We start from the raw sequence: 10,963 nt of genomic DNA on the forward strand, positions 1-10,963 counted from the left end.
ACACTAAAATTTCTAATTTATATTTAATGTATATGTAAATTTACATAATAAATTTTGTGATGATTATTTTTTATATAATAATTAATTTTTTTACATATATAAATTATAAATAAAAATGATAGGTTTAATAAGTATTTACATATGTAAAAAAAATATCAAATTTATTTAATTATCAATTGCTATAAAAACATCTAAATACATCATTCAATTAAATATCATATTTATTTAATTTTTAATCATTATAATAAACATCTAAATAAATCATTCAATTAAATATCAAATTTGTTTAATTATCAAATTTTGTAAATAAAATAAATGAATAAAAAATTTCTAAAAAAATAATTTTAAAAAATTAAAACATATGGATTAATAAATCAATTTTAAATCTTAAATTTTGGTTTCAATATTTTTTATAACTACAAAATCAAATATATTTTTTTAATTTAATTTCAATCATTACCTTAAACTAACAATCTTATCATATCTTAACTTTAGGTTTCAATATTTTTTATAACTACCAAATTTAATATATTTTTAAATTTGATTTCAATCATTATATTAAAATAACAATCTTATCATATTTTAAATTTTTGTTTCAATATTTTTATAACTATAAAATCAAATATATTTTTAAATTTAATTTCAATCATTACCTTAAACTAACAATCTTATCATATCTTAACTTTTGGTTTCAATATTTTTTATAACTACCAAATATAATATAACAATATTGAAAATTAATTGTTTCACCAATCTAATCTTAATTTTAACAATCTAATAAAAAATTTCCAAAAAAACAAATTTAGAAGAAGAAAAATTATTCAACAAAAAAACAAAAAAAAATCATATGAATCAACAATTCGTATGAGTCATACGTATTGTCAATCCGTATGGGTCATACGTCATACGGATTGCCAATTTGTATGAATCATACGATGATTTGTATGGGATTTTTCTAGAAAAGTGTCATTTTCTTGTTAGACAGGAAGAAGAAGAATCATAGTGACACAGGAAGTGGAGGAAGAAGAAGAACCGTAAGGAACCACCATGAACACTAACGGTGACAAGAAGAAGAAGCGTCGTAGGAAGAGGAAGACGAACAAGAAGCATCGTAGGAAGTGGATGATGAACCGCCATAGGAAGAGGAAGATGAAGGGCCGTATGAACAGGAAGAGGAAGAAAAAGGACCGTAGAAACAGGAAGAGGAAGAAGAAGGGCCATAGGAATAGGAAGAGGAAGAAGGATGCGCGCAACAGCCGTAGGAAGAGGAAGAAGAAGGAGCACGCGACAGCCATAGGAAGAGAAAGAAGAAGGAGCGCGGGACGGCAGTACGGACGAAACTGTAGCTTTGTTTATATTATTAAGGTGAAGGACATTTTTATCATTTCACCCTTCGTGTTGGGTGTCCTAGCAATGTTGGGTGCACCAAGTAACACCCTTTGACAAAATTGTAGACGTGATGTGTTTAATATGGGTTATCTATAGCTACTTCATTCGATAGCTTAATAAATTGACGGTGCAACATAAATATTTTTGGAGGGATGCAATATGTGTACGTTAATGCCCACAACAGATATGAAATTAACAAGGGAGGAAGCTCGTGTGTGCATTTATGTGTTTAACATCTCCGAGGTGAGGTTTTGTTCAATTAATTACCAAATTTTTTATTTGCCAAAATCGACAATGAATTTTTTAAATTGTTGGTACTGAGGTTATTTTCATTGTTGGAAACCGTGTGGGCACAAGAAGCAATTTTAGAAGCCTTTGTGGTTACAATATTGTTAGTTATGAGGTATACTCGTGTAAACATTGTTGGCGTTAGCTGTCAACAAAATTGTAGGAACTATAATAGGAATATAGTTATTAATTGTTAATTACCCTGATTTGGTTATAATTATCCTGATTTAGTTATAATTAGAAATAGGGTTTTCTGTGTATATAAATATAACCTATTTCCCTTTGTAAGATACGATTGAAATATATGAAAAGATCATATCAGTTTTACATGGTATCAGCCGCCAGGTCTTAATCCAGACCTACGGTAACTTTCCATCCTTCTTCCATGGTCGACTCGGATTCAAACTCTGATGAGGCTACCTCGTCTTCTATTCTTGCTGAGTTGACGACGAAAATGACGGAAGTTCTGAACCGTGCTTCAGCCCCGTCACAAATTGGCTCTGACCATACGGTGGCACCGATTGGCATCAAGTTAGATGGCAGCAACTATCCCCTTTGGTCCCAGGTGGTCGAGATGTATATCTCGGGCAAAGACAAACTGGGATATATCAATGGAGATCTCCCGCAACCCCCTCAAACAGATCCTACGTCTCGACATTGGCGGACTGACAACGCAATTGTTAAGGGGTGGATAATCAACTCAATGGACTCTTCTCTAATCAGCAACTTTATCCGATTCTCCACTGCCAAGCTGGTGTGGGATGCAATTGCGACCACGTATTTTGATGGCAGTGATACCTCCCAGGTGTATGACCTTCGGCGACGGGTGACACGTCTTAAACAAGCCGGTGGTTCTCTTGAAAAATATTATAACGATCTCCAAGGACTTTGGCGTGAAATAGATTTTCGTCGTCCAAATCCGATGACATGTCAAGTTGATATCCAACACTACAATACACTTGTCCAAGAAGAACGAGTGTATGTGTTTTTGGATGGACTTGATGACCGCTTAGATAATATCAGAAGCGATGTTTTACAAATGAAACCGTTTCCAACAGTGAAGCAAGCATATGCACATGTTAGGAGGGAAGCTCTTCGTCAGGCAGTGATGACAGACAACTCCAATGAATTATCTGGAGCAGTTCTCGCATCCAAGGGTCTCAAATTATAGAGCAGTAAGATATTTTCTCAATCCAAACATAAAGAACCATCTAATGGCACTAAGTGCTCTCATTGTGGAGGTAACAAACATACTAGTGAGACATGTTTTAAGCTTCATGGCTATCCAGACTGGTGGACAGATTTTCAGGCTCGAAAGCGTCGCGATACAACTGGGAGCAACCCGGGCAAAGCTGCAGTAGCTACTGCTGAACCACATCTTTCCCTCATTCCGAAATCAAGTTCCCACACCACTGAAGGTAATGTTCTAATTTGATATAATCATGATGATGACTCTAATGCATGGATACTTGATTCCGGAGCTACCGATCATATGACGTTTGATGCTGCTGATTTTTTTGAACGTTCAACCCCTCGGCGCTCAAGTATTGCCAACGCAAATGGTGGTTTATCAGCGGTAACAGGGGCTGGAACTGTGATGTTATCACCATCCCTTTTGCTTTCAAATACACTAGCTGTTCCCTCTCTATCTCATAAGTTGTTTGTCAGTGAGTCAAGTTACAAAGGACTTGAACTGTGTTGTGCTAATTTATCCATCTTTCTGTTTTCTTCAGGATATTCTCACGAAGGAGATCATTGGGTGTGGTACTAAGAGGGGGGACTTTACTATATGGAGGATTTCAGTGTAGGCCGAGCGCATCACATGCATTATCCAAGAAACAACAAAATGGAGCAAGTTTTACTTTGGCATCGTCGATTAGGCCATCCTTCGTTTGGCTACCTGAAACATGTGTTCCCAAACTTATTTTCAGATACATCCTTGTTGAACTTCAAATGTGAAGCTTGTATTTTAGCCAAGAGTCATCGAGTCACTTTTCCATTAAGTATGAATAAAAGTAATGTTCCTTTTGCTTTAATCCATTCTGATGTATGGGGTCCATCCCCAAAATCTTCTATCTCTGGTTATCGGTGGTTTGTGATATTTGTTGATGATTGCACTCGAATGACTTGGATTTACTTGTTGAAACAAAAAAAAATGAAGTGGTACACATATTTCAACAATTTCATAAAATGATTCAGACTCAATATTCAAAGAAGATTAGGATCCTTCGCTCTGATAATGGTGGGGAGTTTGTAAATCACCAATTCCATGAGTATTTCAAAAAACACGGACTTATTCACGAAACCACGTGTCCACAAACTCCACAACAAAATGGTATTGCAGAACAGAAAATTCGCCATATCCTTGAAACTGCTCGTGCTCTTTTACATGGAGCACATGTGCCTCACCACCATTGGACTGATGTTGTTACTACAACAGTATATCTCATCAATCGGATGCCATCGAAGGTTCTTGAATTTAAAACTCCGCTGCAGACCTTTTCCACATTTGTACCGCTGCCTACAATACAAATGCTGCCACCTCGTGTCTTTGGGTGTGTTGCATTTGTTCACCTACATAAAAACCAGCGTACAAAGCTTGATCCGTGTGTCGTTCGCTGCCTGTTTTTGGGATATGGTGCACACCAGAAAGGGTATCGCTGCTATGACCCTACTACTCGACGCATGTATGTAACTATGGATGTTACATTCTTGGAATTTGACCATTTCTACTCCTCGGCATCACCCAATTCTTCTCTTCAGGGGGAGACACCAGAAGAAGAGTCGAATTGGTCGACATTTGACTGGTTCAAAGATATTGATATACCATCAACTGAAGCTTCTGGTGATTCTTGTCAAACTCAAACAGACCATATGAGTCCTGAAGTTGAAGTATCGGAATCCCCCCCCTCTCCAGTACTCAACGATCCATCTCCTGAGAATATCATTGAGGTAAGCTCTCCTATATCTCCTGATAATAATAATAATGGTGATATCTCTGTTAGCTATGAATTACCTCACAGGCATAATCGGGGAAAACCACCGAAACGTTACTCTCCTGAAGAAGAGGATCATAGATCGAGGTATCCAATTGCTAATTATGTCTCCATGAAGGACTTATCTGAACCCCTTAAGAAATTTGCAAATGAGCTATCTTCACACAGTGTACCTAGCAACGTTGAAGAGGCCATTGAAGACCCTAGATGGGTTCAAGCTATGAATGAAGAAATGGAGGCATTAAACAAGAATGCGACATGGACTCTTGTCCCTTTACCAAAAGGGAAGAAACCAGTAGGGTGTAAGTGGGTTTTCTCCATCAAGTACAAAGCTGATGGGTCTATTGAAAGGTACAAAGCAAGACTAGTAGCTAAAGGCTTTACACAAACATATGGCGTAGACTATCAAGAAACCTTTTCTCCTGTTGCCAAGTTGAGCACTGTTAGAGTTCTTTTATCTCTTGCAGTAAATCTTGATTGGCCATTGCATCAGTTAGACGTGAAAAACACCTTTCTCCATGGGTACTTGAAAGAAGAAATATATATGGATATCCCTCCGGGATACATGCCAAATTATGAGACTAAGGTGGTGTGTAAATTGCAACGCAGTTTGTATGGCTTGAAGCAATCTCCTAGAGCGTGGTTTGGGAGATTAAACCTGGCAATGAAAAAATATGGCTTCCAACAAAGCAACGCAGATCATACGTTGTTTTTGAAACACCGTCAAGGTAAGGTCACAGCTTTGATTGTGTATGTAGATGATATGATTATTACAGGAGATGACTCTGAGGAAATAGCAAAACTTCAAAAACAACTGGCAACCGAATTTGAGATGAAAAATCTAGGTGGACTCAAATATTTTCTAGGTATTGAAGTTGCTAGGTCGAAGAAAGGCATCTTTTTATCTCAACGAAAATATATCTTAGATCTCTTATCTGAGGTTGGGCTACTAGACTGTAAACCTGTAGATACTCCAATTGTCCAGAACCACCAACTTGGAGAATATCCAGACCAAGTGCCAACAAAAAAAGGAAGGTACCAGAGATTGGTTGGCAAACTTATTTACTTATCTCATACACGACCTGATATAGCGTATGCGGTAACTGTAGTAAGCCAATTTATGCACAACCCGAGTAAAGATCACATGGACACGGTAATTCGAATCATGCGGTACTTGAAGTCCTCGCCTGGAAAAGGCTTGATGTTCACAAAGAATAATCATGTACAAGTTGAAGGCTATACAGACGCTGACTGGGCAGGAGATATCACCAACAGAAAATCCACCTCAGGCTATTTCACCTTTGTTGGAGGAAATTTGGTTACATGGAAAAGTAAGAAACAAAAGGTTGTAGCATTATCAAGTGCTGAAGCAGAGTTTTGAGGGATGGCAAAAGGTCTATGTGAGCTTCTCTGGCTTCGAAGACTGTTAACTGAAATTGGCTTTGCTCCGAATAGTGCGATGAATATTTTTTGTGACAACAAGTCTGCAATTGAAATTGCTCATAATCCGGTTCAACATGATCGAACAAAACACGTGGAAGTAGATCGACACTTTATTAAGCAAAATTTGGAGACCAAGATAATTAAATTTCCGTTTGTTAAATCTGAAGATCAATTAGCAGATATACTCACAAAAGCTGTATGTAGTAGAGACTTCTACAACACACTTGGCAAGTTGGGCATTCGAGATATCTATGCACCAACTTGAGGGGGAGTGTTGGCGTTAGCTGTCAACAAAATTGTAGGAACTATAATAGGAATATAGTTATTAATTGTTAATTACCCTGATTTGGTTATAATTATCCTGATTTAGTTATAATTAGAAATAGGGTTTTCTGTGTATATAAATATAACCTATTTCCCTTTGTAAGATACGATTGAAATATATGAAAAGATCATATCAGTTTTACAAACATGATTTTTGTCAACTATTTCTTTTGCTAAATTGTAAAATTGCATTTGACACCTCCATGAATACCAAAAAGAATGTGTATTGTTACGAAATGGATTGTTTTCTGTTCATATGATGACGGTGAAGATTACTTGGGAACAAGCAATGAAATCAGTACCTACAAAAGTATGACTAGCATGTTATTTCTGGCAAAAATTAGAACTAGTATGTAATTCAATACAAATCATATAATATACATATGTGCATGATAACCATGGGCCTGAATTCAACATATGTTATGATGATTCTATACAGTTTGATGTGAGACATGGGAGGACCATAGACTATCTATACAAGAAGTATGTTGAAGAGTGGATGCCACCAATGAAACAATTGGAAGTAGTATTTAATTTAACCCGATTTCAGGACAATATATTTAATTTTTAAGTTAATTCATAGGTTGTTTTTCATAAATTTAAGGATGGGTTATTGTTTGGTAGGTTTATGTGCCCATTAGACATGCTAGAAGAGATATGGTACTTAATTGTTATATCATCTAGACTCATTTCTCCAGGTACTTGTGCATCCATCTAGACTTGCTTCAGCACATGCACCAGACAACATACATTAAATTCAGCTCCTAAAAAGATTAAATATTTGTAGTAAATACAAAATAACTTTAAAACCAATGAAAATAACATTGTTTAAAATTAAAACATGTGTAGGTTCTGTTATTTCCACATATATAATTTTTTCCTCTCTACCATTTATGAGAGAAGTCGTCCAAGATGATCTTGTTGTCAATAGACCAACAACATCTAAGGAAACAAAAAAATTAATGTATAACATTAGAGGTGCAATGAACTATTTGTTAGAATATACGTCAATATATTTTTGTATCTAGTTTCTTTATTATAGCTTAGGATCTCTCTTGTGTATATTTAGTTTTCTTATTATAATCTAGGATCTCTCTTGTAACTGTGGTATATAACCACAATTTTGCTAATGAAATGAACAAGGAATTATATTCATTCATGGTATCAGTAGTTCAGGATATGATCCTGTCTTGCTTCCACCGCGCCCTAACTTTTCTTCTTCTCCTTCTAGCCACCATTTCTCTTCTGACGTCAGCCACCATAACTGACTCCAACAAATTCCACCAAACTCTTGTTGTCTCCAACATCAAGAATCATATCTCCATCACCCTGGAGATGAAAAACGTCCAATATGTGAGATGGGTGAAACTGTTCAAGATTCATGCACCTTCTCACAAGGTCCTCCACCACATCGTCCCACTAGAGAAATGCAAGGAGAAGGTGCCTAAAATCGATGAAGAAAAGGACTTGTGGTCGACCCTTGATGTTGCAGTCCTTCAATGGATCTATGCAACAATCTCACATGACCTGTTGCATACTATTCTTGAACCCGACGCAACGATAATGGAGGCGTGTAATAAGTTGCGTGATATATTCCAAGACAATAAGAATTCTCGGGCTATAACTCTTAAGCAAGAATTCTCCCATACCAACACGTAGGATTTCTCAAATGCCTCTGTGTATTGCCAACTGCTCAAGGAATTGTTCGATCAACTCAAGAACGTAAGCGCACCAGTGTCGAACAACCGTCTTGTTCTTCAAATGTTGGCTGACCTCACCGAGGCTTACAATGGGGTTGCCACACTCATTCGCCAAAGCGATCCTCTTCCACCATTCTATCAAGCCTGCTCTATGCTCACCTTAGAAGAAGTTGGCCTCGCGAAGAAGGTTGCAATCGACAGGGGTGTCACCATGGTGGCTCGTGGCACTAATGATTCTCACTCCTTCTCCAAAAATTCCTATCAAATCAGAATAATCATGATGGTAAAAAGGGTCAAAACCGCAACAACAGTGACAACAACAATGATGGCAATTGTGGTGGCATCTAGAGTAGCAGTGGTGGCGATCGCAGTGGCGGCCGTAATAGTGGCTGGCAGTAGCAGTCCGACCAGCAACAAGCAGGGCACCAACAGTGGCCTACCGAACAATGATTGTGGTCATGGATGCCTTGGGCTCTTCCACCTTGTCCATACCCCTCATCCAATGGCCCAAGTATGAGGCTTACAAATTGTTCAATTCGTATCAGTTTTATAGAAGAATAAAATGGGAATCGCACTGATGTGCTGGTGCACGTAGCAACAATCGTCAATGTATAGTCATTTAGCTAGTATTACTAGTGTAGTCCGTGACTGTATAGTCCTTGTTTGTACATGTTTGTTTTATTATCTGTCATACGGATTGGACTTTTTATATTCTTTATGGACTGGACTTTCAAATTTTATTGACTGGTCTGGACTTAGGAGGTTCTTTATTAGATGTCATTTTGGACTCAATGCAATTTAAGGGACATGCTAGGTGCACCCAGCAACATTGCTGGTGCACCCAGCAATTAGGTGAATGGGCAAAATTGCCCTTACGTTAAAAAAAATAATTTCTTCTTCTGGAAGAAGGTTCTTCCGGAAGAACAATTTGTGTTCTACCGGAAGAACAATTTGTGTTCTACCGGAAGAACCTTCTTCCGGAAAGCTTCTGGAAGAACCTTCTTCCGGTAGAATAATTTGTTCATCCGGATGAACAATTTGTTCTACCGGAAGAACCTTCTTCCGGATAAGTTACCGGAATAACTTCTTCCGGTAGCTTCTCTAGAAGAAGGTTCTTCTGGTAGAATAAATTGTTCTACTGGAAGAACCTTCTTTCGGAAGAAGGAATTATTTTTTTAACACAAGGGTAATTTTGTCCATTCACCTAATTGATGGGTGCACCTAGCATGTCCGACAATTTAATTGAATACTTGGATTCAAAATCTACGAGAAAGTCCACAATTGCACTGTCAATTTCAGACTATTTAAACATTTATTTTTAGAGAACTACACCTTATTTTCAAATTCCATGTATTTGGAAGCTTCGAACCAGCTAAATAAAAATTCTTCACAATTTTTTTTACACCGGAATTTGAATTCCTAAAATAGCCCCCATAAGGTCAGAACCAATTACAGTGGTATATACCAACTTTCGCTGCAAAACAACCAACAAAATGAAAACCAAGTGGTTTCGGAATATCCCTCCCCCCCCCCCCCCCCCCCCCCCCCACAAGCAGCTTCTTAATGTTTAATATCCTCCTAAGATGCCCATTAATGCCAACCTTCTTTAAATAGTAAATTCCATCACTTGAGGAATTCATCATACAGGAGGTAGTATTACAAATAAAAAGCGTTTGGTCAGAAATAGGGAAATATTTTGCAGAACAAAACTCTCTGTTCCTACCGTGTCAATTCCACCATAAGCAGAATATCAGTCACACATGTGATTCGACCATCCAGTGTTACAGGTGAGAAGCAACTGCGACAAAGAGGACAAGTCGAGTAGCTGATTTAACAAGCCTTATATTATATCCACCTCCAAATGTGTTAAGGGCCAATGAAGGAAACTAAAGAACACAAGTTTTATGCATTATCCCTGCCCTTATACTTACATAAGCTCTTTTAATGAGAAGTTAACACTACCCAAAATACTAGATAAATTTTATATGAAGCAATACTCCCCAAACGCACACAGCATATCATGACCAATTTTTGCCATCAACGCACCAATTGGGCACAAAAGCCAATTGAACAAGCACAACAAAACAATGAATTACACTGTCATCATACAATCTACAATACAGAATGCAGCGTCTTCGTTGTACACTTACGATTATCACCAATTTGGAATCAAGTATGCAGCAAATTGACTGACTAATATCACCAATTTGGATTCATCTACGCAACCACTATAAATCTTTAATCCTTTAATCCCAAAATTAACAATGCTTTCTTGCAAATACTCTCTTAATTACAAACCAAAATGAAAATCCAATTGATCAATACATATTTAATATATTCAGCATTATATCATCTTTCAGTCCAACTGATACTGAAAAATAGAACTAACTACATTACAAAATCAATCAATCAGCATAGACAAATCCTCCAGATAAAACACATAATCAACATCACCAATAAACCATCCCAGAAACCTTAGGAAACCAACGATGTGACTACCAAACATCTCAAGGTTTTCAAATGATACCAATTTAAGGCAAATTTTCCCATTTGGAGTAGTTTTACAAACTTTTTCCCCAGATGGGGTCGTTTTTGAAGTATTTCCGCGAGGGGGCTCTTTTGGACGTAAAACACATGCATGGCCCAAGCAAACCGCTAGTGGGACTGGCGGGTTCGCTGTTGGTGAAGGACTTGCCACTGCGAATGGCGATATGCACATGCAAGCTGAAGAACTCGGCACTTGGAATGGCGACATGCACACAGCAAGGGGAACCGCCAGTTTGACTGGCGAGTTCCCACCACGTAGGCTCAGGGCTATAGGCG

The 10,963-nt window shown here is 37.5% G+C and overlaps 1 protein-coding gene across 1 annotated transcript; it reads left to right on the plus strand.

The window, feature by feature from the left end:
• Positions 1-7,598: 7,598 nt before the first annotated feature.
• Positions 7,599-8,099, plus strand: LOC114384090. The gene has a single exon (XM_028343762.1). It carries the CDS (start codon positions 7,599-7,601, stop codon positions 8,097-8,099), a length of 501 nt encoding a protein of 166 aa, XP_028199563.1.
• The last annotated feature ends 2,864 nt before the right edge of the window (positions 8,100-10,963 follow it).

The sequence above is a fragment of the Glycine soja genome, chromosome 14, assembly GCF_004193775.1.
Source record: "Glycine soja cultivar W05 chromosome 14, ASM419377v2, whole genome shotgun sequence".
Lineage (NCBI taxonomy): Eukaryota > Viridiplantae > Streptophyta > Magnoliopsida > Fabales > Fabaceae > Glycine > Glycine soja.